The sequence below is a fragment of the Rhinopithecus bieti genome, unplaced genomic scaffold (assembly GCF_001698545.2).
Source record: "Rhinopithecus bieti isolate Rb0 unplaced genomic scaffold, ASM169854v2 scaffold_61533, whole genome shotgun sequence".
NCBI classification, from domain to species: domain Eukaryota; kingdom Metazoa; phylum Chordata; class Mammalia; order Primates; family Cercopithecidae; genus Rhinopithecus; species Rhinopithecus bieti.
Genome location: NW_016823925.1, coordinates 84,223 through 110,373, shown reverse-complemented (window position 1 = coordinate 110,373; position 26,151 = coordinate 84,223). Strand labels below are relative to the sequence as shown.

The 26,151-nt window shown below is 50.7% G+C and overlaps 3 protein-coding genes across 34 annotated transcripts in view; 2 read left to right on the top strand and 1 right to left on the bottom strand.

Moving 5' to 3' along the window:
• The window catches only part of ACP2 (acid phosphatase 2, lysosomal), a 10,053-nt gene extending 7,774 nt beyond the window's left edge, over nt 1–2,279 (bottom strand). The window contains exons 1-3 of one of the 2 annotated variants that reach the window (XM_017862027.1): nt 2,053–2,279; nt 1,417–1,512; nt 1,019–1,105 (exon numbers count right to left, since the gene is read on the bottom strand). In XM_017862027.1, the coding sequence (XP_017717516.1) occupies nt 1,019–1,105; nt 1,417–1,512; nt 2,053–2,166 (297 nt within the window). In that variant the 5' untranslated portion in view covers nt 2,167–2,279. The remainder of the gene's footprint in view (nt 1–1,018; nt 1,106–1,416; nt 1,513–2,052) is intronic. The other variant, XM_017862028.1, reaches the window with a different exon arrangement.
• Nucleotides 2,203–21,985, top strand: NR1H3 (nuclear receptor subfamily 1 group H member 3). Of its 12 annotated transcripts, none has more exons than XM_017862016.1 (11): nt 2,307–2,363; nt 10,550–10,683; nt 11,787–11,866; nt 12,380–12,568; nt 13,004–13,270; nt 13,825–14,033; nt 14,131–14,310; nt 14,503–14,602; nt 21,066–21,179; nt 21,401–21,495; nt 21,690–21,985. In XM_017862016.1, the coding sequence occupies exons 3-11, from the start codon at nt 11,824–11,826 to the stop codon at nt 21,834–21,836; spliced, it is 1,344 nt and encodes a 447-aa protein (XP_017717505.1). In that variant the 5' UTR covers nt 2,307–2,363; nt 10,550–10,683; nt 11,787–11,823; the 3' UTR covers nt 21,837–21,985. The 12 variants fall into 12 exon arrangements, with proteins under 12 accessions (XP_017717508.1, XP_017717507.1, XP_017717505.1 ...); XM_017862013.1 differs by lacking the exon at nt 2,307–2,363 and adding an exon at nt 10,171–10,289; XM_017862022.1 differs by lacking the exon at nt 2,307–2,363 and adding an exon at nt 10,171–10,289 and having other exon boundaries at nt 12,375–12,568.
• A 510-nt stretch (nt 21,986–22,495) lies between these two features.
• The window catches only part of MADD (MAP kinase activating death domain), a 61,609-nt gene continuing 57,953 nt past the window's right edge, over nt 22,496–26,151 (top strand). For 9 of the 20 annotated variants that reach the window (XM_017862040.1, XM_017862038.1, XM_017862037.1 and 6 more), the window contains exon 1: nt 23,135–23,381. The gene's annotated coding sequence lies outside the window, so the exon portion shown is untranslated. The other 11 variants (XM_017862035.1, XM_017862032.1, XM_017862051.1 and 8 more) reach the window with 6 other exon arrangements.

The window sequence follows — 26,151 nt, the reverse complement described above, 5'->3', positions numbered from 1 at the left end:
AGATCATGAGGTCAGGAGTTTGAGACAAGCCTGGCCAATATGGTGAAACTCCATCTCTACTAAAAAATACAAAAATTAGGCAGGCATGGTGGCATGCACCTGTAATCCCAGCTACTCGGGAGGCTGAGACAGGAGAATCGCTTGAACCCAGGAGGCAGAGGTTGCAGTGAGCCAAGATCATGTCACTGCCCTCCAGCCTGGGCAACACAGCAAGACTCCATCTCAAAATAAATAAATAAATAAATAAATAAATAAATAATATTTTGAAGAGCTTATTCAGAGATAGTGGTTCATGAAAAGGGAGGAGGAAACTGGGGAAGGACAAGCTCAGGACAGAGCTGGGCCTTAAGGGAACAATTAACAATATCTAGGGACTCTCGACACAGCTGAGGCTGACAGTGGTAACCAGAGGAATAGCTTCCCCCATCCCTGGGGTAGGGCAAGGACTCAAGGAGCAGGCACACTTGCCAGTCCTCCCTGATGTGCCCTAGGAACGTAGCGTGACCTGGCGTGGCAGACAGGGCTCGAAGACCTCATCTTGATCAAGGAAAGACAAGCCCTATCTATGTGTGTCTTCCCCGCTGTCTTTCATCTTGGCCCTGTCTGGTTTATCATCAGATACCCCTACAACATTCTAAGCTCCATGAAGACAGAGATCATATCTGTACGGTGCACCGCTGAATGCAAAGTGCTAGCATAGTTCTTGGCCTTTAATGGGTACTCAATAAATGTCTTGGATGGAAAGCCTGTGATTTCACAGAGTCAGAAACCACTTTGCTAGGCCCGCCCGTAAGGCTGAATTTGGATGCTTAATCAGGTTTGCCTCTTCCTAGCCAAGCAGGGGCAACTCAGCTCCTAGGGCTTTGTTCCAGACAGCTCTCAGATGTCTTTTCCTGTAGTTGTAACCAAAAATACAAGAAGGAGGCCAAAGTGCCCAGCCTCAGCCTTAGGCTCCCTGAGGGCAAAAGATGAGGGCAGCATATCCCATTCCCCTTGCCTCTGGAACTCCCAACCTTACCTCCTGCCGGTGATAAGAGGTGTTTAGGAAGCCGTGATAGCGCTGCCGCAGGGCCTGGCCCAGCTCCCAGTGCTGTAGCATCCCCTCCTGTGGGCAAACGCAAAAGTTAAGAGGGTCTAGAGGGAAGGGGTGGCTCACAAGCCCCATGGGGTTTAGGCCCTGTTGCTTTTCAGGTTTACCCTTTGCTGGAGTCAATTAATCTGATCCCAGAAGTCTTTCATTAAGTGGCCAGTCATGCACGGCAATATCATGGGCACAGAGGTTAAGGTTATGAAATCTGGTCAAAGTCAGCACCCATATGGGAAAAGGCAGTTTAGTAAGGCCCCAAGTTCTGTAGCCTGCTCTAGACATCACTCATTCTACAGCTCATCCTGAGGAAAGGCTGGCTTCTGACCCACCTTGGTTAATTGACCAAACCCCTGGGGCCATTCTTCTTCCTGGTAGGGGTCCTTGGGATATGTCTTCACTGGTGAACGGTCTCCATGGCGGTACAGCTGAGGGAAGAAAATGGTTTGCCTATAGGTCAGAAGCATCTCCTTGATAGGGACCTAGAGCCTACCTTTTGCCCCATGTTAAGGAAGGAAGTCTCATTCCCTTTGGGAAGCCTACTCGCTGCAAAAGACCCGTTAGGAGTCAGTCACTTCTTCCAGATTCCAGACACTCTAACTTGGCTAAGCAATGCCACTGGAGACCACAGGCAAAGCCAAGGTACAGGTGGTAAGGGAAAAGAGAAGTGAAAGCAACGTATGTGGTGGGGACAACTGGGGAAAAAAGACAACCAAAGGCTTTTTTAGGGATGAGTCTTAACCATTCAACTACTTCCCTGTCTCAGGGCAGACTCACCCCAACCTATTCGGTCACCCTGACCCCAATAACGCAGGGCTCCATGTCAATCCTGAACCCAGCCTCCCAACTACACAGGCCAGTCGTCCTCTCCTAAACCAGCTGTTCCTTCCCAAGATCCCCGACCCCCACCAGCTGGCCTTTGCTCTTCTAGCTTCAGGGAACTCTTTGGTGACCCCATTTCTCATTACCAAGGTAACGAAGCGCAGACTCCGGGCCTGGGTGGGCGGCATCACCATCAGGTTCGCGCCGAGAAGGAGCTGGAGGAGAGCCGCACGGCTCCAGCCGGACCGCTTGCCCGCCATCACCGTTGTAATCTATGCAGTAAAGAAGCTGGAACCCGCTGGGTGGCACCTGCAAGCAGCCGCCCGGACGCACCCGTAGGACACACGCCGGAAGTGCGCTCGCCGCCATCTTACTTAGGGACGAGCTGGGGTTGGGGGAGAAGGTGCAATCTCGGTGGGAATGCTTGCAGGAGGGTCGCGATCTGGCTGTGGCGGAGGTGCGTAGGCATGTAGCCCGACGTGGCGAGGCAGACAGGGCTCGAAGTCCTCATCTTGATCAAGAAGGCATTAAGTTCGCGTTTGCCTCTGCTAGGAGAAATCCCTTACCAAGGTGGCGCTTGCAGTGGGCGGGACCATGTCCTGGAAAGCGAGCGTCCCCTCCAGTCGGGATGCTTCCGGGCTTGACCCCATAGGTAGAGCGGGTGTAGAGTTGAGGCGAGGGACGGGAAAGCAGAGGTCGCTTCCCTCCACGTCCCTGTCTTTGCGGGGGATTGAGCCCTGGCCCTGTTTTCTAGGAGACGTTTTACTTGGGGTGCAGGGCACAGTATGTAAACAACCCTTTGGATTTCCTGTGTCCTTGAGGTTGCCGCCAGTCTAGCCTACCGTTCCTGCCCCGCACGAAGCTTCAGTAGCCCTTTCACTTTCCCTTCCAGTCCTTTCCCTGACCTCCCTCCCCTCCACTTCCAAGTTTTAGTTAATTAGAGTCAAGACGTCATGCCTCTTCCCAAAGGAGTTGGGTTGCACAGGATGTTCAGACTTTCCAAACCCAAAGCACTGAATCCCTAGGGGAGGAATTTTAGACCAGTGGGGAGGTATTTTGAGGTAAGGGGCAGGCGCATATCATAAAGTGGGAGTACCTGCGGTTTACACAGAATCAGTGGCCCTCTTGGCATTGACCATTAGGATTCAGGTGCAGCCAGTTTGGCCTCAGGACTTTGTGACTAATATGACGGTTGCAGAAGGTCAGATCGTAGGTCCTGGGGATGCTTTGATTCAGATTTGCCTACTGGAAGCAAATCTCAGATCTTTGGGAAACAAAACTGATCAGGCTTGGGCTGGGCACCGTGGTTCGCCTGTAATCCCAGCACTTTGAGAGGCCGAGGCAGGCAGATCACCTGAGGTCAGGAATTCGAGACCGGCCTGGCCAACATGGCGAAACCCCATCTCTACTAAAAATAATAATAATTAAAAAATAGCTGGGTGTGGTGGCGTGCTCCTGTAATCCCAGCTACTCAGGAGGCTGAGGCAGGAGAATCGCCTGAACTTGGAAGGTGGAGGTTGCCGTGAGCCGAGATAACACCACTGCACTCCAGCCTGTGCGACAAAGCAAGACTCTGTCTCAACAACAAAAAAAACCTGATTAGGCTTGGTGTGGTTGCTCACGTTTGTAATCTCAGCACTTTGGGAGGCTAGGATGGGAAGATTGCTTGAGCCCAGGAGTTCGAGACCAGCCTGAGCAGCTTACGAAGAGCTCATCTCTACAAAAAAAAAAAAAAGTTTAAAAATTAGCTGGGTGTGGTGGCACACACCTGTGGTCCTAGGTCCTCAGGAGGCTGAGGTGGGAGGATCACCTTCAGCCTGGGAGGTTGAGGCTAAAGTGAGCCATCATGGTGCAATTGCACTCCAGTCTGGATGGCAGAGCAAGACTGTGTCTCAAAAAAACAAAAAGAAAAGAAAAAAAAGATCAGAATTAGCTGTCCTTATTTTGCCCTAGGACTCCAGATTCAGTTATTTATATATACTTCAGGATTTAAACTTTGCTTCCAGAGTTGTTGTGGAGGAGGCTGAGAAGCAAATAGAATAAGAGCTGAAGCCTGGGTAGCCAAATAGTTCTTAACCTTCTTATTTAATCACAAGCCCCTTTTTGAATCACATGAAAATTTTGCACCTCTCCTCCAGAAAGATGTTCACACATGTAAACATGCACATGGAATTTTGCATATAATCCCAAATGGTTCACAAAGACCATTTACTGGAGGTTTCATAAATCAGCATCTCTGAATACCTGATTTAACCTAGTCCTCTTACTTCACAGCTTAGGAAACAAACCTAAAGAGAGGAAGTGACTTGCCCAAACTCACAGTTTAGGAGAATGGATTAAAAGTCTAGTTTTGTGGTTTTCAGTTAAATAGTCTATAATGGGCTGCTTCTTGCAGGCTACCCAAACTGCATTACTAAACTGTAATTGGTGATCCCGAAATACTTCCAATAAAGAGGTATCTATCAAAGGAAACCTTTTCACATTAGTGGGACTAAACAGGGCCTAGGCCGGGCACGGCTCACGCCTGTAATCTCAGCACTTTAGGAGGACAAGGCAGGCAGATCACCTGAGGTCAGGAGTTCGAGACCAGCCTGGCCACCACGGTGAAACCCCATCTCTACTAAAAATACAAAAATTAGCTGGATGTGGTGGAGCACACCTGTAATCCCAGCTACCCGGGAGGCTGAGACAGGAGAATTGCTTGAACCCAGGAGGCAGAGGCTGCAGTGAGCCAAGATTGTGCCACTCCAGCCTGGGCAACAGAGTGAGAATCTGTCTCAAAAAAATAAATAAAATAAAGGGGACTTGGGTAATTGGCAGAATGCTGCATATTAGTGGCGGGGAGAGGGGTTGAGTGTTTTGTTTCAGTGGGCCTCTTACTCTCCTTGCAAACTAGCCATTGTACTTTCAGAGTGTAAATCTTTGGCTCACCAAATTTCAGCAATCTCTCAAATTCAGCTTTTGCTTTTCTTCCCACTTGCTCAAATATGTCTGTATTCTTTGTGTGTGCAAGTATCCCACGTGGGAGGGATTGATGAAGCAGATATTATTTCAGTTTTTATAGGGAGAAACTATTCCAGGAAGGGTGGGGGTTACAGCACAAGTAGATAGTAGAGCCTGGAGCTGAGCCCTAGTTTCTTCTTCCTTTGCCCCCAGCTTTTGCATTTTCTGCCAGATGATTCTGTGGTCCTTACACTTTGGTTCCTAACTACAGATGCAAAAAAAAAAAAAAAAATACAACACACATGTAGATGGTGAGATAGATGGATATGTGGGCCTATACCAGATCAAATAAATCAGAATCTCTGAAGGTGAGGACAGGAACCACTACCTTATTCGGTATTGGCAGAAGCAAACCTAAATCCAGGTATGTTCGCCACTTTTTTCCATCTGAAGAGGCAGTTTTTTGTTGTTGTTTGTTTTTTTGTTTTGAGACAGAGTTTTGCTCTTGTGGCCCAGGCTGGAGTGCAATGGCACCATCTCAGCTCATGGCAACCTCTGCCTCCCAGGTTCAAGTGATTCTCCTGCCTCAGCCTCCCGAGTAGCTGGGATTACAGGCACCCGCCACCACGCCTGGCTAATTTTTTTGTATTTTTAGTAGAGACGGGGTTTCACCGTGTTAGCCAGGATGATCTCAATCTCCTGACCTCGTGATCTGCTCGCCTCGGCCTCCCAAACTGCTGGGATTACAGGCGTGAGCCACCGCACCCGGCCCCAGCCCAGTTTTATATAATGGAGTGTGTTTGTGATTTTTGTTTGTTTAAGCTTGAGCTCGAACTTTTGAATCAGCTAAACTTGTTTTTTTGTTTTTGTTTTTGTTTTTGTTTCAGACGGTCTCCCTCTGTCACCCAGGCTGGAGTGCAGTGGTACAATCATGGCTCATTGCAGCCTCAATCCCCTGGGCTCCAACAGTCCTCCTACCTCAGCCCCCCAAGTAGCTGGGACTAAAGGCAGATGCCACTACGCCTGGCTAATTTGTGTGTGTGTGTGTGTGTGTGTTTTTGTAAACGTGAGGTTTCACCATGTTGCCTAGGCTAGTCTCAAACTCCTGGACTCAAGTGAGCTGCCCTTCTTGGCCTCCCAAAGTGCTAGGATTACAAGTGTGAGCCACCGCACCCAGTCTTATACCTGTATTCAAATTTGATATTTGCCCCTTGCTAGTAACTATCTCCTAGAGTTTACTGTGAGAATAAATGAAATAATGCATGTAAAGATAAATGTATGTAGTAGGCATGAAATCAGTGTTACATCTTTCCTTTCTGCCTTCCGTATCATCTCTGAACTCAGGTCTGGGAATCCAGGTTTCTGGATTATTCTCTATGTTGTGATTGGAAGGTTGGGTAGAAGTCACTTGAGTAGATACGCAGTGGTCTGCAAGATGATCCCCACACTTTCCACCCTTCCAGACAGTGAAGGAGGGAACAAGAAGCAGTTGCCCTCGTCCATCCCTGCAGACCTTACCCTGCAGCCTGCTTCATGGGAATGAGTACTTTCAGGGGAGTTAGCCAGTAGTACCTGTGACCGTGGCTGGTGAATGCTCCTGTTTCTGCTTCAAGTTTCTCCTTGCTGTGAGAAGAAACCTGTGGCGGTTCTGGGGGGCCAGATATGTGACTTGGTAGATCCCCGAGTGTGTTCCCAGGGACATTGCCTCCTGCAGGAGCCAAGGAAACATAGAAGAGGCCCATAGGACTGGCAGCTTTGGACCTAACAACTGCAAGCTGGTGGGACTGTGGCACGGGGGTGGGGCTGGCAAAGTGGGAACGTGATTCCAGCTGCTGATCACTTCACTGTTTGCCCTGGCTTGAAGCAAGTCTCAGTGGTTGGTCTCCAGAAACTCCATGGAAATACTGTCAACAGGTTTTGGTCTTCTCCCATTTTCCTCTCCTTTTCCCTCTTTGTAGGGATGACGGTTGGGGTTTCTGAGCTGTAACCTGGTAGGACAGCTCTGGCAGTTGAAGTCCTGGTTATAATTTCTTCTAAACAGGAGATGAGGCTGAGACCAACTCCCTGGCTTGGGGGAGTTGGTCCCCGACCTACTTTTTCAGCAGTTGGCCCTAGCCTGGCGCCCCCCATCCAGATGGGGCTTGTATGTGGTCCTGGGTCCTGGGAAGCCACCTGTGGGGAGACTAGGTGTCAGGAGGAGGAGTTGAAGAACAAAGTGGATGAAAGAGACTTCTCCCAGCTCGCAGAAGATAGGGTACCAGGCCCCAGACCATTGATTCCTGAGTTTCTTGAAACCAGGCATCTCAGGGACATCTCTGACTGCCCTGCTGGGCGGGAGCTTCTGGGAGTAGGGAGGTAGAGGAGGGAGCTGGACTGGTGATGTGGGTGCTGGGACAGAATAGTGCCAGTCTCTCAGTGACTAGAGTCCCTGGTTTCTGCTTTTCCAGGACAGCTGGGGCCTTGTGAAAATCAGAGAGGGAACACATGCGAGAGGAATGGAGAGCCTTGTGCTTGTGACTCAGAGATACCCAGACCAGGGTGGGGGCCTTGGGAGGGGACAACCTTGTGATGAGGGGGAACAACAGCAAGAGCTGCAGGCAGAAGTCTGAGATGGGGGTGTCACAGGGGCTTTTCTGAAATGTGAAAATGAATACATGGGCAGATTTTGCAACAGCACCCAGCCTGCTGTCTTCTCACACTTTGCTCCCCAGCCCCCGCCTGTTCCCCATGTCCCACCCTGTGCTTCCTCCCCTCTTTCAACCAGGCTCCTCCTCTGCCTCAGCCTTCAACTTTTCCTCATCTGGTCCCTTCTGTCCCATCCACACCCCCATCCACTCTTTCCCTGTTTCCTCTGTTCTTTTCCCTGGTGCCCTCTTCATCTGTTTTGGTCTCTTTGGCTGGCTGCCCTGGCCCCTGTCCTTCTGTGCTTCAATGTGGGGCCCATGGGAACTGGAGTTCATAACAAAACAGGAAGAGCCCGTGAGCAGGAAACTGGGAATGGGGCAAGGGGTGAATGACCAGCAGTAACCTCAGCTCCTCGCCTCCCACATCTGGACTGGAGCATCTGCAGGGTTCTCAGCCTGTCCCCTGTAGCCCACCAGCCCTGGCTGCTTCCATTGCAGCACTTCACTGGCCCGAGATGCAACAAGACAAGATTGTCCTGGACTCTGACACAGCAAAGGGACTGGAGTGAGGACATCTGGGTTCTGATCCCAGCCGGGCCACTAACTGTGTGGTCTTGGAAAAGGCCCTCACACAAGTTTCAGTGTGCTCTGTCAAATGGAGCTCAGGTTACTTACTCTGCTTTCCTCCCAGGGCCGCTCTAAGGACCAGAAAAGATAGTGAAGGGTTTGTGCTGTGTATGGAAACAAGTACAAAGTTCAAAATCCACTGAGTTAAGGCGATGGGAAGACCCACAACTGAAAGAACTGGGAGGGTGATGACAACTCGTGCCATTTCTCGAACACTTACTATGTGCCACACATTGTGATACAATCTGGAGTCCCTTCCTTCCTTCCTTCCTTCCTTCCTTCCTTCCTTCCTTCCTTCCTTCCTTCCCTCCTTCCTTCTTTCTTTTTTTTTTTTTGATGGAGTTTTGCTCTTGTTGCCCAGGCTGGAGGGTAATGACGTGATCTCGGGTCACTGCAACCTCCGTCTCCCAGGTTCGAGCCATTCTCCTGCCTCAGCCTCCCAAGTAGCTGGGATTATAGGCATGCGCCACCACACCCGGCTAATTTTTTGTATTTTTAGTAGCGATGGGGTTTCACCAGGTTGGCCAGGCTGGTCTGGAACTCCTGACCTCACGTGATCCGTCTGCCTGGGCCTCCCAAACTGCTGGGATTATAGGCATGAGCCACCGCATCCAGCGTGATCTGTAGTTTCAATCTCACAACAACATTGTGTGGTAAAAATGACTACTATCCCTATTTTTTTTCTTTCTTTCTTTCTCTCTCTCTCTCTCTTTCTTTCTTTCTTTTTTTTTTTTTTTTTCTGAGACGGAGTCTCGCTCTATTGCCCAGGCTGGAGGGCAGTGGCACAATCTCGGCTCACTGCAACCTCCCAGGTTCAAGTGATTCTCCTGCCTCAGCCTCCTGAGTAGCTGGGATTACAGATCCGTACCACCATGCCTGGCTAACTTTTGTATTTTTAGTAGAGACGGGGTTTCACCATGTTGGCCAGGCTGGTCTCAAACTCCTGACCTCGTGATCCACCTGCCTAGGCCTCCGAAAGTGCTGGCATTACAGGTGTGAGCCACCATGCCCAGCCTATGTATTTTTCAACACACCTTTACTGGCTCGAATATTCCTATTTTAAAGATAGGGAAACAGATTCAGAGACATTAAGTAACTTGCTCGTTAGAGTTAGGGTTAGGGTTAGGGTTAAGGGTTAAGGGTTAGGGTTAGGGTTAGGGGTTAGGGTTAGGGTTAGGGTTAAAGACAAAAAAAAAAAGTAACTTGCTCGATCAAGATCACATAGGTAGTAAGAGGTTTAGGATTTGAATCCAAAATCTGAGCTCAGAGTCTGAACACTAAGTCAACATGCTGAGTTGAAATTGACTACAGCAGTTGTGAGTGTGTGCCTGTAATGCTAGCACTTTGGAAGGCTGAGGTGGGAAGATGGCTTGAGCCCAGGAGTGTGAAACCAGCCTGGGCAACGTAGTGAGACCCCACCTCAAAAAAGAAAAAAAGGAATAATAAAAAAAAAATTGATTAGGGCTAACAAGTAGGGGATAGATGAGAATAATATTTTTCTTGTTATTCATTCAGCAAATAGGAACACAGTACCTACTCTGTTGCCTCCCCTATGCCAGCCCTGTTTCAGGGGTTTTGGGGAATATGAAATCAATAAAATATGATGTCTACTTTCTGGGATGGATTTCATGCCACAGGCAACAGAGTGGGAACAATGGCTATAGTCTCAGTAGGTGCTGGTTGGAGCCTGCCATCACTTCAGATGGGGTTGTTCCCCAGATGAGGCAACCCTCATACCTTCCCAGGTCCATCCTGGGCTGCCACCTGAGTTGCCTGCCTTCCTTCTGCCACCCCCCACCCCTATCCCAAGCCTGCCATTGCTCATAGCAGATTTCCTACCAAAGGCTCTCCTAGCCTCCTCTCTTATCTGTGGCCCCCACAGGGCACCCAGTTTCAGAAACTCCCTGGAAGGCCCAGCACCTGCCTCTCTGCACCCCTGGATTTCTACCAGCTTGGCTGAGGCCTAGGGCTAGCAGGGAGAGCTTCTTGGCCTCTTCCCAGAGGCAAGGGAGGAGGAGGGAGGCTGGGAAAGCAGGCTGGGGCTCAGTGTTGCAATTCCGGGCTCTGCCAGGACCTTTGCTCCGAGAGGTGCCTATGGAGGGGAGGGAACACCGACTCTGGAGGCTGCTGGGATTGGGGTAGGGGTTCCTAGGAGGCAGTCCTTTTGCAAGAGCTGCTAAGAGCGCTGGGTAAGGAGAGGAAGGGGAGAGACATGGAACTTGGCAGGTCTGCAAAGAAATGCCACTGTTTTGACCGGGAGTAGGGGGGTGGGAGTGGCGGGAGAGGGGGTGGCCGGCTGGGGAGGAGCCAGCCTGGTGGAGAAGCTGCCCTGTGGGCGGGGGTGAGGAGGGGAGGGCTGCGGTCGTCAGGCAGGAAGGAGGGGTGGCCTGACCCCTTGGCAGTCCCTCCCCTAGCCTTTCCCCAAATTGCTACTTCCCTGGGGTTCCAGGTCCTGCTTGTGCTCAGCTCCAGCTCACCGGCTGGCCACCGAGACCTCTGGAGAGGGAACTGCACCATCCTCTTCTCCCAGCAAGGGGGCTCCAGAGACTGCCCACCCAGGAAATCTGGTGGACTGGGGACTCGGTGGGTCTGCTCCTTAGCAGTGGCCTGGGGCTCTGTGTGTGTATCTGGGGTGGGGTCGGCGAATGTCCTAAGGATCTTAGAAGGGGGTTTCTGGGGAGAAGTTAGGGGTGATGGTGATGGAAGCTTGGGACAGGAACAGGACTCTGGGTCCTAAAATAACTCATGAGGGATTCGGGGGAGGAGGTCCTCTATGTGAATTGGGGAGATTCTTGGAGACAAGAGATTTGTGCTGGGACCCTGGAAAGCGGCATGAGCAAGGTTCTCTAATAAGCAGTGTGTTTCACTGGGTGGAGTGAGCTTCGATCCCATCTCCTGGTCCTGCTCAACTTTGGCTGTCCTCAGTGCTGGAGGGGGAAGGGGCCTGAGAGAAGCAGGGCAGATGTACCCAAACATTCCCCGCTGGTTTGGAGGGGACTTTGGGGGAGAAAGGCTGGCACAGTGACTGGGAGCCCAGACTTTGGAGTCAGACGAGGGTTGGAGTCTTGATTCTACCACCGCCTAACTGTGTGACCATAGTTACTTAATCTCTTTGAATCTCAGTTTGCTTATCTGTAAAATGAGTTTAAGAATAGTCCTGAGCCGTGAGCAGTAGTGTGCGCCTATAATCTCAGGTACTCAGGAAGCTGAAAGTTGATTGCCTGAGCCCAGTAGTTTGAGGCGATAGTGTCCTATTATTGCACCTGTGAATAGCACTGAGTTCCAGCCTGAGCAACATAGAGAGACCCCATCTCAAAAAAAAAAAAAAAAAAAAAAAAAGAATAGTCTTGACCTCAGAGGGATATTATGAGGAAAGCACATAAAGCCTTATAATAGGCTGGGCGCAGTGGCTCACTCCAATAATCCCCGCACTTTGGGAGGTCCAGGTGGGAGGATCACTTGAGCCTAGGAGTTCCTAGACTAGCCTGGGCAACATAGGGAGAACCTGTCTCTAAAAAACATAATAGTAATATAAAAAAATAAAGCCTTAGTACAGGCTAATATATGGCAAGTAAATATTAGCTGATATTGTTGGTATTGATAAAAGGGAGGATCAGGTGGAGAAGGGAGCTGAGGCCAGAAAGGAGGCCAGTTCTAGGAGAGTATAACCTGAGTCCTTCCTGCAGGACAGTGCCTTGGTAATGACCAGGGCTCCAGGAAGAGATGTCCGTGTGGCTGGGGGCCCCTGTGCCTGACATTCCTCCTGGTAAGCTTCATTCCAGCCCTCTCCCCTGAGCCCAGACCGCAGGCTCCTCACCTCCCCGTAGGAATCAGCCTCCTTTATTACCTGCCTTCTTCCTTCCTCCAGAGAGCAGTCCAGAGTCATACTTAGTCGTGGTTGCCTCGCCCCTGGTTCCAGTACCTGGCCCTTGCAGGCTCCCGCCCAGTCCTCCCACTGGGTTTGCTGCTAAAGAGTTGGCCAGCTTAGTGCTTACCCTGCTCTGGCTTTGAAGAGTTTTATCTGATCTCTGAAATGCATACACTCCAGCTCCCCAAAGAGACAAGGATTAACATCTTCATTTAAGGTCTTGAGATGTAAGAAACTACAAGTGACTAGTCCTAGCTAGAGCCCACACAGACTCTAGGGTCCCAAAGCCTGAGCTGGGACTTTGCTGCCCTCTAAAGGTGGGGATAAGTTTTCAGTTTCCCAGCTAGGACACTGGGCCATGGAGCTGGGATGGAGCCTGAGACCCCCATGTGCCTCTCCTTTGGAGCTCAGACTCTGCAGCGGAGCTGTGGAAGCCAGGTGCACAGGATGCAAGCAGCCAGACCCAGGGAGGCAACAGCTGCATCCTCAGAGAGGAAGCCAGGATGCCCCACTCTGCCAGAGGCACTGCAGGGGTGGGGCTGGAGGCTGCAGAGCCCACAGTCCTGCTCACCAGGGCAGAGCCCCCTTCAGAACCCACAGGTGAGGAGCTTCTGGGTTTGGAGGAGGTAGGGGTCCAGATTCCAGGTCCCTGGATCTGGAAGAGGTTCCTTGGGGGTTTTTACTTTATATGTAATCTCATGGTTAAGTCCAAAGGCTTTAGAGCTAACTAAATCTGACTGATCTAAGTGTGAATTCTGTCTCTACTTTAGGCCTTCCTGAGCCTCAATTTCCTTGTTTATAAAATGGAAAAAAAATTATGTTTGTCATAAGGATCAGTGCATATAAAAGCCTCATATAGTACCTAGAACATAATGGCACTTGGCCAATGAGGGCTACTCTTCTCATAAAAGAGAGACTGGAGTTTGTATAATGAAGGGAATGAAGGTCACTGAGTGCCCAGGGCAGTGACTGAGTCAGGGAGAACATGAAGTTTTTTCCTTGGGGGAGAGCATTGAAACACTTTCCTGTAACCAGAGATCCGTCCACAAAAGCGGAAAAAGGGGCCAGCCCCCAAAATGCTGGGGAACGAGCTATGCAGCGTGTGTGGGGACAAGGCCTCCGGCTTCCACTACAATGTTCTGAGCTGCGAGGGTTGCAAGGGATTCTTCCGCCGCAGCGTCATCAAGGGAGCGCGCTACATCTGCCACAGTGGCGGCCACTGCCCCATGGACACCTACATGCGTCGCAAGTGCCAGGAGTGTCGGCTTCGCAAGTGCCGCCAGGCTGGCATGCGGGAGGAGTGTGAGTTTCTGGGGCTGGGGTGAAGAAGAGGCTGAGGGGAAAGAGGGGGCCAGGGTGTGACCCAAGACAGATGCCTGAACTTGTAGGGGCCAACTGATCCCTAAGTATGGATTAAAATATTTTTCTTGACCGGGCGCCGTGGCTCACGCCTGTAATCCCAGCACTTTGGGAGGTTGAAGTGGGCGGATCACCAGAGGTCAGAAGTCTGACACCTGCCTGGCCAACGTAGTGAAACCCCGGCTCTACTAAAAATACAAAAATTAGCCGGGTGTGGTGGTGAGCGCCTGTAATCCCAGCTACTCAGGAGGGTGAGGCAGGAGAATCGCTTGAACTCGGGAAGCGGACATTGTGGTGAGCTGCGATCGCGCCACTGCACTCCAGACAGGACGAATGTGAGACTCTGTTTCAAAAAAAAAAAAAAAAAAAAAAAAAAAAAAACTTCTTGCGTTTACCCAGTGCTGTCTGTTTTCTGGAGCCCCAAACTGCCCCTTTGCCTCATCTTTGCTTCCTGTCTCCCCATCTGCTCCCCTCCTCATATTTGGTCCTGTCCTTAGGTGTCCTGTCAGAAGAACAGATCCGTCTGAAGAAACTGAAGCGGCAAGAGGAGGAACAGGCTCATACCGTATGCCTGCCCCCCAGGGCTTCCTCACCCCCTCAAATCCTGCCTCAGCTCAGCCCGGAGCAACTGGGCATGATCGAGAAGCTGGTCGCTGCCCAGCAACAGTGTAACCGGCGCTCCTTTTCTGATCAGCTTCGAGTCACGGTACTTGACACACCTGGGGAGAGGCGGCTGCACCCAGATCACCAGTGGGCTTCTTGATGTCCGACTCAAAGCGCTTTGCCTTTTCCCTCCTGGGTAGCCTTGGCCCATGGCACCAGATCCCCATAGCCGGGAGGCCCGTCAGCAGCGCTTTGCCCACTTCACTGAGCTGGCCATCGTCTCTGTGCAGGAGATAGTTGACTTTGCTAAACAGCTACCCGGCTTCCTGCAGCTCAGCCGGGAGGACCAGATTGCCCTGCTGAAGACCTCTGCGATCGAGGTGGCTGGAGAAGGGCAAGGGATGAAGGGAGAAGCAGAATGGGATTATCTGTGGGAGGGGCCTTCAGACGTCGAGCTGGGAGAACCAAATCTGCTAGGAAGCAGGGATGAGGGGAATCGGCCTCCCTGGAAGGGGCTATGCTCCAAGACCAACCTTCCTAGTCCCCGTTTGAGGTCTGCTGCTTGTGTGCAGGTGATGCTTCTGGAGACATCTCGGAGGTACAACCCTGGGAGTGAGAGTATCACCTTCCTCAAGGATTTCAGTTATAACCGGGAAGACTTTGCCAAAGCAGGTGAGAACTGAGATCACACAGGGATTGGGACTGGATGGACAAATGCTTCTTTTTTTATTTTTTATTTTTAAAAATTGAGGGCCAGGTGCGGTGTCTCATGCCTGTAATCCCAGCACTTTGGGAGGCTGAGGTGGGCAGATCACAGGTTCAGTAGATCAAGACCATCTGGCTAACACGGTGAAACCCTATCTCTACTAAAAATACAAAAAAATTAGTCAGGCATGGTGGCACGTGCCTGTAGTCTCAGCTACTCAGGAGACTGAGGCAGGAGAATCGCTTGAATCGGGGAGGCGGAGGTTACAGTGAGCCGAGATCGCACCATTGCACTCCAGCCTGGGTGACAAAAAAAAAAATTGAGATGGAGTCTCACTATGTTGCCCAGGCTGGTCCTAAACTCCTGGCCTCAAGTGATCCGCCTGCCTTGGACTCCCAAAGTGCTGGGATTACAGGCGTGAGCCACCCACCATGCCTGGCCAAGGACTGTTTCTTTTTTTGTTTCTTTCTTTCTTTTTTTTTTTTTGAGACGGAGTCTCGCTCTGTCTCCCAGGCTGGAGTGCAGTGGCCGGATCTCAGCTCACTGCAAGCTCCGCCTCCCGGGTTCACGCCATTCTCCTGCCTCAGCCTCCCGAGTAGCTGGGACTACAGGCGCCTGCCACCTTGCCTGGCTAGTTTTTTGTATTTTTTAGTAGAGACAGGGTTTCACCGTGTTAGCCAGGATGGTCTCGATCTCCTGACCTCGTGATCCGCCCGTCTTGGCCTCCCAAAGTGCTAGGATTACAGGCTTGAGCCACCGCGCCCGGCCATTCTTTTTTTTTTTTTTTAAGACAGAGTTTGCTCTGTCGCCCAAGCAGGAGTGCAGGAGTGTAGTGGCGTGATCTTGGCTCACTACAACTTCCGCCTCCTGGGTTCAAGCAATTCTCCTGCCTTCAAGCAATTCTCCTGCCTCAGCTTCTTGAGTAGCTGGGATGAGGTACACCACCACACGCAGCTAATTTTTGTATTTTTAGTAGAGACAGGGTTTTACCATGTTGACCAGGCTGGTCTTGAACTCCTGACCTTAAGTGATCCACACACCTCAGCCTCCCAAAATGCTGGGATTACAGGCGTGAGCAACTGAACCTGGCCAGAACTGGTTCTTTTTGTCATAGGCCCATAGTGACTACAGAGCCACAGGCCCAGCGTTTGAGTGACTGGTAAGGGAAGGCTCCCTTTATTTTTTGAAGATGGAAAACTGGAATGCTGATAGGCTTCTCTCAGCTGCTCCAGATAGACCCCTGTCCTCTGTTGCTTTAGGTCAGTGGTTTTCAAACTGTATTCCAAGGAACCTGAGAGATATATGGAATGGCACCTTGGAGGAGAAACAGGGAGGCACAGGAAGTGAACTAATCTTCCTCACATGTGCTCTTTGGGGATCGGGGGGCTGATTTCCCCTACTCTTTTTTTTTGAGATAAGTTCTTGCTCTGTCACGTAGGCTAAAGTGCAGTGGCATGAACGTGGCTCACTGCAGCCTCAACCACCTGGGCTCTCCTGCCTCAGCCCCCCAAGTAGGTGGGACTACAGGCATGCATCACCATGCCAGGCTAATTTTTATATTTTTTTGTAGAGACTGAGTTTCGCCATGTTGCCCAGGCTGGTCTCGAAATGGTCTCGAACTCCTGAGCTCAAAGGATCCACCCACCTCAGCCTCTCAAAGTGCTGGGAGTACAGGTGTGAGCCACCACACCCAGCCTCCCCTACTCTTTTTTTTTTTTTGAGATGGAGTCTCACTCTGCTGCCAAGCTGGAGTGCAGTGGCACGATCTTGGCTCACTGCAACTTCCACCTCCCGGGTTCAAGCGATTCCCCTGCCTCAGCCTCTCGAGTAGCTGGAACTACAGGCGTGCGCCACAACGCTCAGCTAACTTTTGTATTTTTAGTAGAGACAGGGTTTCACTGTGTTGCCCAAGCTGGTCTTGAACTCCTGAGCTCAGGCAATCCACCCGCCTCGGCCTCCCAAAGTCCTGGGATTACAGCCATGAGCCACCACACCAGGCCCCTCCCCTACTCTTTTTCAATTACACTTTCTGATGAACTGGAACCATGGCATGGCAAACATGCCCAGAGGGGATGTACAATAAGGGCGAATGTTTCCATCCCCGTCCTATATCTGAAGTATTTTCTCCAAAAATTAGTTCATGCTGTGGCTCTCTATCTGATTCTCGCTTGGGAGCTACGCAGAAGGGGTTTCTTCATATTCAACTATTGGTTATGTTTGTGTCATGAAAACTGGCCTGGGAAAGGACAGGAGGCTGAGGGACTTTTGGAGGGACTGGAATTGAGCTTCAGCAGGAAACCAAGTAGCTTAACAACTGGATGAGTGGGGCTCTAAAATATGGCTGATGCCCTGACTCCATTCTCAGGGCTGGTAGATCTGTGGCCAGGCCAGTCATCAAGCCTTCCCTGGTTTCTGACAACTCAGGTCAGCTTACGTGCCTCTTGCTCTCCCAACACAGGCCCACCCAATGAGCTTTCTAGGAAGGCCACCCTTCACTGTAGGGCATAATAGGGCTATGTTGGCACCTTTTGCCTTCTATAGTGCCCGGTGTGCTGCCCGGATGTGTTGGCACCTAATGGGGTGATTTAATGACTTTACCCAGCTTTGAAGCCCAGCCCTGCTGCCTCTTCCAAACCGTTTTTCCTCGATGGTTATTATCTCAGACCTTCTTAACCATGGCTCTCCCCTCCTTCAGAATATCCTCCTTGTGGAACCCTGCCCAGTTCTAAGATCTCTGTATTAGTTTGGCACTCATAGACTTGTGCTATCTGAATCTGCACCTATTTGTAGATTTATTTATTTACTTATTTTATTTTATTTATTATTTTTGAGACGGAGTTTCACTCTTGTTGCCCAGGCTGGAGTGCAATTGGCACAATCTTGGCTCACTGCAACCTCTGCCTCCCAGGTTCAAGCGATTCTCCTGCCTCAGCCTCCCGAGTAGCTGCTGGGATTATAGGCATGTGCCACCACGCCTGGCTAATTCTGTATTTTTAGTAGAGATGAGGTTTCTCCATGTTGGTCAGGCTGGTCTCAAACTCCCGACCTCAGGTGATCTGCTCGCCTCAGCCTCCCAAAGTGCTGGGATTACAGGTGTGAGCCACCGTGCCCAGCCCTTATAGATTTATTTATACAAGCAGTTTTGAAGTAATCATGCTTGCCTTTCATTTTTCATTTCATGAGTGAGGTCTTGGGGAGAAGGAACTGGAGCTCTGTTTGTCACGTCTCCTCCCCTCTCTATCCACTACTATTTACTGCATACAGTAGATGACTGGTGACACGGACTGAGCACATTTGAGGTGTTCATTCCGTGGGCATCAGCAGACCCTCACAGGTGCATTAGCCAACTATAGAACCTCCTCTTAATTTGTGTATAAAGGGGACTGTTTGCCATACTTTGGGGCTCAAAACCTCACCAAGAAATGCTTTAGAAAATGGGGCTTGCCGCCGGGCGTGGTGGCTCACACCTGAAATCCCAGCACTTGGGAGGCCGAGGCAGGTGGATCACCTGAGGTCAGGAGTTCGAGACCAGCCTGGCTAACATGGCGAAATCCCATCTCTACTGAAAATACAAAAATTAGCTAGGCGTGGTGGTGCATGCATCCCAGCTACCCAGGAGGCTGAGGCAGGAGAATCACTTGAACTCAGGAGGCTGAGGTTGCAGTGAGCCGAGATCGTGCCACTGAACTCCAGCCTGGGTTGGACTCTGAACCAGCAAGACTCTGTCTCAAAGAAAAGAAAAAAGAAAAAGAAAATGGGGCCTGCCTATTAAATGGACTAACACACAACACTTGATAAACATCAGGGTGAAAGTACAGGAAGTGACTCACCAAGAAGCCTTGAATGGAAAAGTGTAGCAGATGGTTGCTAAAAGAAATCTGACAAAGCCTGGGGAACTGTGTAGGGTGCAGAGACTTTGACAATGTGTATGAGAGACATATTCTCTAGGTATCATGACTTTAACTCATGGTTTGTTGCATTTTAGTCTTCTCAGCAGGAAGACTGTTTCCATGAAAAACTGATTATTTATTGGCCGGGCATGGTGGCTTATGCCTGTAATCCCAGTACTTTGGGAGGCCGAGGCAGGCAGATCACGAGGTCAAGAGATCGAGACCATCCTGGCCAACATGATGAAACCCTGTCTCTACTAAAAATATAAAAATTAGCTGGGCGTGGTGATGTGCGCCTCTATTCCCAGCTACTCAAGAGGCTGAGTCAGGAGAATCGCTTGAACCCGGGAGGCAGAGCTTACAGTGAGCCGAGATTATGCTACTGCACTCCAGCCTGGTGACAGAGTAAGACTCCATCTCAAAAAAAAAAGAAAGAAAAAAAAAACATATATTTATTTATTTATTTATTTATTTTACAAGCACTTATGTGGTAGTTACCATATATGCCACATATTTATGAGATAGGTACTATTATTATTCCCATTTTACAGCTGGGAAAACCAAAGCCCAGAGAGGTTACATAACTTACACAAGGTCACACTGCCTTGTAAGTGGTAGAGCCAGGACTCAATCCCAGGCAGTCTGGCATCAGAATCCACATCCTCACCCATACTGCAATATTCCCTCTAGGATGTGATACATGAAATGTATCTCTAGTGTTCAAATAAGTAAGGCCAATGCCAGTGAAAAACAATTCTTTTTTTTCCTTTAAAACAGGGTCTCACTTTGTCGCCCAGGCTGAATGCAGTGGTGTGATCAATCACGGCTCAATGCAGCCTCGACCTTCTGGGCTCAAGTGATCCTCCTTGAGTAGCTGGGATTACAGGTGTGAGCCACTGTGCCCTGCTGAAAAAGGATTCTTTTATTTTTTTGTTTTTTTTTGAGCCAGAGTCTTCTGTTGCCCAGGCTGGAGTGCAAGTAGCATGATCTCAGCTCACTGTAAGCTCCGCCTCCCAGGTTCAAGCAATACTGCTGCTCAGCCTCCCACGTAGCTGGGACTACAGGTGCGCCACCACGCCCAGTTAATTTTTGTATTTTTAGTAGAGATGGAGTTTCACTGTGTTGCCCAGGCTGGTCTCGAACTCCTGAGCTCAGGCAATCTGTCTGCCTCGGCCTCCTGAAGTGCTGGGATTACAAGGATAAGCCATCACATCCTGCTCTTTTTCTTTTTCTTTTCTTTCTTTCTTTTTTTTTTTTTTTTTTGAGATGGAGTTTCGCTCTGTCACCCAGGCTGGAGTGCAGTGGCGTGATCTTGGCTCACTGCAACCTCCGCCTCCCAGATTCAAGCAATTCTTCTGCCTCAGCCTCCTAAGTAGCTGGAATTACAGGCGTGCACCACCATGCCCAGCTAATTTTTGTATTTTCAGTAGAGACGGGGTTTTGCCATGTCAGCCAAGCTGGTCTTGAACTCCTGACCTCAGGTGATCCGTCTGCCTCAGCCTCCTAAGGGCTGGGATAAAAGGCATGAACCGCCGTGCCCTGCTGAAAAAGGATTCTTTATAAACAAAAATAAGAGTTGCTTCTATTTCTAGAAACATGGAGCCCTCAAGAATTTTAATAACAGAATTGGCGGGGAATGGTGTCTGATATCTGTATCCCAGCACTTTGGGAGGGCAAGGCGGGTGGATTGCTTGAGTCCAGGAGTTTGAGACCGGCCTGGGCAACATGGTGAAATCCTGTCACAACAAAAAATATAAGAATTAGCTAGGTGTGGTGGTATGCACCAGTAGTCCCAGCTACTAGGGAGGCTGAAGTGGGAGGATTGCTTGCGCCTGGGAGGTCGAGGCTGTAGTGAGCTGTGATCGTGCCACTGCACTCCAGTCTGGGTGACCAAACAAGACCCTGTCTCAAAGAAAAAAAACAAGAATACCAGAATTATTATCATTTAATTCAGCACCTCTTGTGTGCCAGACACAGCACTAAGTGCTCTGCATACTTTGTCACTGAACCATCCCAACAATTTTCTGAGATGGGTTTAGATATGATTCTCATTTCACAGATGAGGCTTAGAGGGGTTAAGACATTTGCTCAAGGTTACACAGCAAAGCCCTGTAGCCTTTTTTTTTTTTTTTTTTTTTTTTTTTTTGACGGAGTCTCCCTCTGTCACCCAGGCTGGAGTGCAGTAGTACAATCTCGGCTCACTGCAACCTCCACCTTGCAGGTTCAAGTGATTCTCCTGCCTCAGCCCCCCAAGTAGCTGGGATTACAGGCGCCTGCCACCACGTCCAGCTAGTTTTTGCATTTTTAGTAGAGACGGGGTTTCGCCATGTTGGCCAGGCTCTTCTTGAACTCCTGAACTCAGGTGATCCGCCCGCCTCAGCCTCCCAAAGTGTTGGGATTACAGGTGTGAGCCACCGTGCCCAGCCCCGGTAAACTTCTTAGTGAGTTCCTAGTAGTTCCCTAAGGTAAGGCGCTGGAGGAGAGAAGGAAGTTCCTGCTGCTCCTGCTGCATGTGTCAGCCTCCCTTCTTCCTCCCTAGGGCTGCAAGTGGAATTCATCAACCCCATCTTCGAGTTCTCCAGGGCCATGAATGAGCTGCAACTCAATGATGCTGAGTTTGCTTTGCTCATTGCCATCAGCATCTTCTCTGCAGGTGTGGAGGAGGGGCAATGGGAAACAGCAAGAGACTTGCACCAAGGAGGGCTGCAGGCCCCACAGGAATCAGGGGGTGGCTTGGGAGGGTGGAGACATTTGCTGTGTTATTTTGGGATGAGAGAGCTTGGCTGGAGCATGTCTCTATATTTTGGTTGCAATTTGGGGTATGGAACTGGACCCTGGCCAGACCGGCTCCTCAACTCTCTTGGTGACCTATAGACCGGCCCAATGTGCAGGACCAGCTCCAGGTAGAGAGGCTGCAGCACACATATGTGGAAGCCCTGCATGCCTATGTCTCCATCCACCATCCCCATGTGAGTGTCCCCATGGTGCCCCTTTTCCTCCTTCCCACACAAGGGCCCATTCCCTGATATACCTACTCTCCCTTCAAGAATTTCTCTCTGACTGCATGGTGTGCAGACAATTCACCTCTCCCACAACTCCCCTACCCTTGCCCCGCTTCCCTGCAAACAGGCAAAAGCTGTTCTTGTCTCTCTCCTTTTCCCAGGACCGACTGATGTTCCCACGGATGCTAATGAAACTGGTGAGCCTCCGGACCCTGAGCAGCGTCCACTCAGAGCAAGTGTTTGCACTGCGTCTGCAGGACAAAAAGCTCCCACCGCTGCTCTCTGAGATCTGGGATGTGCACGAATGACTGTTCTTTCCTCATATTTTGTTTTCTGGGCCGAATGGCTGAGGCCCGGTGACTGCCTCCTAGAAGTGGAACAGACTGAGAAGGGCAAACATTCCTGGGAGCTGGGCAAGGAGATCCACCCGTGGCATTAAAAGAGAGTCAAAGGGTTGGGAGTTTTGTGGCTACTAAGCAGTGGGGCGCCCGCTAACGCTGTGCTGTGTCTGAAGACCACACTGATCCCACAAACGGATGGGCCTGGGGGCCACTTTGCACAAGGTTCTCCAGCGCTGTGCCCATCCTGCCTCCACCACTTCCTGTTTTTCCCACAGGGCCCCAAGAAAAATTCTCCACTGTCACTCTGTGGTATGGCCATAAATGTCTCAGCGCCGCCTCACTGATAGGTCTGGTACTGTTTGAACAGGAAGATCAAAATGAATACAAAATGAGAGAAACCAATGTCTGTATTGGGGGTGGGGACACGGTAGTAGAGAAGGAAGCCTGCGATCTTTAGGATCCGCCTCCAGGCTTAGAGGAGGGAGGGTCACAAGTGACAGGCTTGGCCGTGAGAGGGGGCCTCTTCTTACTAACCCCCACTGCGCCATATGGGTAAATGGAATGCTGAGGCTTAGACGCCCCCTTCCCCTGCTGGGATCCAGGTAGGATCCGGTTGCCTTTCTGCGGGGGAGGAGGAAGTGTTGGATTTCAGCGCTAAGGCCTCGGCGGTGCACCTCACGTGCGTGTGTAGCACGCCGTAGTTTTTCCTTTGGCATCTGAAAAAGGCACAACCTGAAAGACCCAGAACCCAGTTTCGGCTCCCAGGTCCTTTGGGACAGGAAGAGAAGAGCTGTGTGGCCGCGGGGAGGCTGTCCTGCGGCGGGGCGGGCCTCGCGGACGCACTGGACTCCATCTCCCAGCGGGCGCCGCGGCGCTGTCACGCCCCGCCCTCCCCGCGCGCGCCCGGAGGAGGTAACCGCGGCCGCGCGCCCCCCTGCGCCCCCGCTGCCCAGGATTGGTAGGCTCCACCGCGCGGCAGCCGGCTTCCCTGCTCGGGCTCCGAGCACCTGGGCCAAAGCGCGTGAGGTGGGGGAGCAGGGGGATGGGTAGCCCGTCAGGAAGTCTCAGGTGCCGATTATCTTGGGAAGTGACTTTCAGAGGAATCCACATGTCGTCGAAATGGGCGCTATGACCCCGTCGGGTTAAAGTCTCTCTGAGTAACTCAAACAGAAGGTACTGCTGTGTGTCCGCCCCTTTGCACGCGACGGTGCTGGGTTGGCCTGGCGCGCCCTCCCCCGCCCATGGGCGCTAGATTAGATGTGTGCGCAGCCGCTGTCTCCGGAGGTCGGCCCCGCCCCGCGGTGCTTGGCTTGGCGCAGCCCCGGCCCCCCGGTCTGAATGGTACGGCCCCGGCCCCGGCCTCCCCCTCCGCACCCCGCGCGAGTGGTGCGCGCCCCCCAGTGCAGACGCGGAACTGGCGCCCGTTCGGAGCGGCGCCGCGCTGGGGAGCGACTGACGCCCCGCTGCCGGGGACGTCGGTCCGGGCCTGGCCAGTCCCCCAGACCTTGGGAGGTAGGAGCGTCTGGGCCGGTGGGGGTTTTGGGCGAGCGTCTGGGGACTCCGAGTGAGAGACGGGCTCTGAGAGGACACCGTGGCTCTTGGAGGAAGGGGTCTCTGAGGAGGCCCTGGGGGAGTGTGAAAGGGCGTGGGGCGGGGCCGGGGATGGGAGCGCCCCGGGCCGAGGAGGGGGCTCGGGCTACTGGGCTTGGTTCCTGCGGGGCGGGCGGCGGGGGTTCGGGTTTGGGGCGGGGGCGGAGGAGAACTGTCCAGCAGGTGAGGGGGCGGGCAGAGCTGGGCAGCCCTGGGGCCCGAGCCCGCACAGCGCTTGGCGGGTGTGCGTGTGCGTGCGTGCGCCTTATTTTTGGCTGGAATTTGGAGAACCACGTTTGGTTCTCAAGAATTTTTTTTTTTTTTTTAATTTGATGTTTCAAAATTGACTTGCTGGAGAGTGAGAACACTATTTCATCTTTCTGCAGTCACTCTCCTCCCTATTCTCGTGTATCTACCTGCTTCCACCTTTCCCTGCCCTTCCCTCTACCCCAACCCTGCCAGCTGCCAGCCTCCTTGCTCCAGTTCTTCCGCACGCTGGACCAGTCCGTGCTGATGAGCTTGCAAGGTCACTGCCTGGGGAGGTAGAGGAGGGGAGGAGAGCCTCTTGTGCTCACGTCAGCAGAGATGTCATATTGCTCTCTGGTTCCTGTGGTTTTACTGTGAGATCCTGTCCAAAATGAGGGACGAATCCAAAGGGTTGGTTAGCATGGCCATTTCTGCTGAAAAGGCATAGATAACTTAAAAGTTTGTGAATCCTAATTCTACCTCTGGGTGGAGCTGATGGTGATGTCGGACTTCAGCAGATAGATATGCATTTTGAGCTTGATGCTTTTGGAATACATGAAGACAGGAACCAGAGGCTCTACGTTAGTAAATATGGTTGAGGCTAGAGGCAAGAGTTGGAGCCTCGTTGGTTGTGAAGACAGAGTGTGAGTTGTGGGTGATGTTAGAGGATTTAGTCTTTAGAGGAGTTAAAGATGTTAATCTTTGTGGGGAGGGGAGAGAGGAGAGAATGAGAAGAAAAATCCTAGTTATCTCTGCAGTCTGAATAACTGAAGGCAGTGGCTGCTGATCAGATGTGAATTCTGGCTAAAAATCGTATCCTACCCATGTCTAGAATAATAACAAGATCTCAGGGTCTTTGTGGCTCTGGAAGGAAATGATTGTGAGTGACTTGAGTTTCATCAGATAGTTCTCAGTGGATAGGGACTGAGATCCCTCCAAGGCTAGAGGGGCCTGATGCATACTCAGTAGGTGCTTCAGGCCTGATCTTTCAGATTTTGACTGGAGAGGACTCCTGGTTTTCAATGTAAACATAGATTGCAAGGTGTAGCCTAGAGCTCTGGTTCTATAAATTTTGTTTTACTTTGAGATACTTTGGCTTCCACTGTAGTCATTTCTATACAATTGTTTTTTTTTTAATCCCATGACAGATTAACTACATAATTCTTTGTTAGAACAAATCATGCTTTTTACTCATATCCCATTTCATTTCTCTGTTTCTCTCCCCCTTGCATTCTGCTCAGGAGGAGCTGAGTGCAGCTCTGTTATGGTGCCCCACCTCCTGTAGTTTGCTTATGACTCTGTTGCAATTGGGAGAACCAAAGGGACCGTTTGGGTTTGTTAAGCAGTGGTGATACCTAGAAATGAATATATGGCATGCTCGGAAACCTGGTGTTGTAGAGATATCAGTATCAAAAGCCAGAATCAGGACAAAGTACAAACTACAGACAGAGGAGGGAGAAGATGACCTAATTCTTAGCAGGTACTGTCAGTGGGAGAAGTGTCTCTAGGTTCAAAGAGAGTGAATTGTTATGGGCCTTGGCTGACTCTGGAGTAGCAGCTGCTAGCACTGTGCGGTCACCAAGCAGGGGAGGGGCTGTGGCTCTGCTATAAATAGTGCTGGGAGCCAGAGTCGCTATGGAGATAAAACTGAATCCTATTACCTGCAGGTCCTCTATTGGGAGCAACGGAAAGGAGAAAGCAGTATTTTGAGGATTTGAGAGGTGTTGCGAATAGGTCTTGTTTATTATTAGGTAGGGGAGAAAAAAGAACTTCTACTCATTACCTAAACCAAATAGAGCCTTAAGCATCCAGGGAGTGTGTATGTCTGTATATATGGGAGTGCCCACAGCAGCAGGTGAGGGGGTAGGGGGTGTGTGTGTATGTATGTATATGATATTGGGTTTCTCTCTGTGCATTGAACAAGGTCTTAGACCGCATATAGAGCACAGAGGTAGAATCTTGGAACACTAGAAATATGAGAAAAAAACTGCTACTCATAGAAGAAATAGCCCTACTAGAAATAACTGTGCAGCGGGGTGAAACGTTTTATTTAGAGAAGTGCATAGAAACTTAAAAGGAAATAAATTACAATTAAGACAATGAAAGCTTTTCCTAATTTTAGAACATAGTTTAGAGATTTCTCTGAGCACCTCTCCCTCTCCCTGTCCTTGCAGAAATCCTAGTATTTCTGCCTCTGATTCATAGCCTCTGTAATGTATAGTAGGACAAGGACTCATCTGTGTGTATTGTATTACTGATTCTGAGCCTGAGATCAGAATAGAGGGGAGATTATGATTCAGCACCAAGGGCAGAGCTAGTAGCAGTGGCCTCTGGGCTCCTTTCTTGCCTGAAGCACGGAGAAAAGTGATGCAGAGGAGGCAACTGGGGCATGGACGTTTTCATTTGAGATCACATGAGGTAGAATAACCAACTGTTATTGTCTGAG

Excerpts from the sequence above, each read along its gene's own strand:
- NR1H3 (XM_017862019.1), top strand. The coding sequence starts at position 11,824 with ATGTCCGTGTGGCTGGGGGCCCCTGTGCCTGACATTCCTCCTG. Across the intron at positions 13,271-13,824 it reads GGCTGGCATGCGGGAGGAGT|GTGTCCTGTCAGAAGAACAG; the intron begins GTGAGTTTCTGG and ends TCCTGTCCTTAG. Across the intron at positions 14,311-14,502 it reads TGAAGACCTCTGCGATCGAG|GTGATGCTTCTGGAGACATC; the intron begins GTGGCTGGAGAA and ends GCTTGTGTGCAG.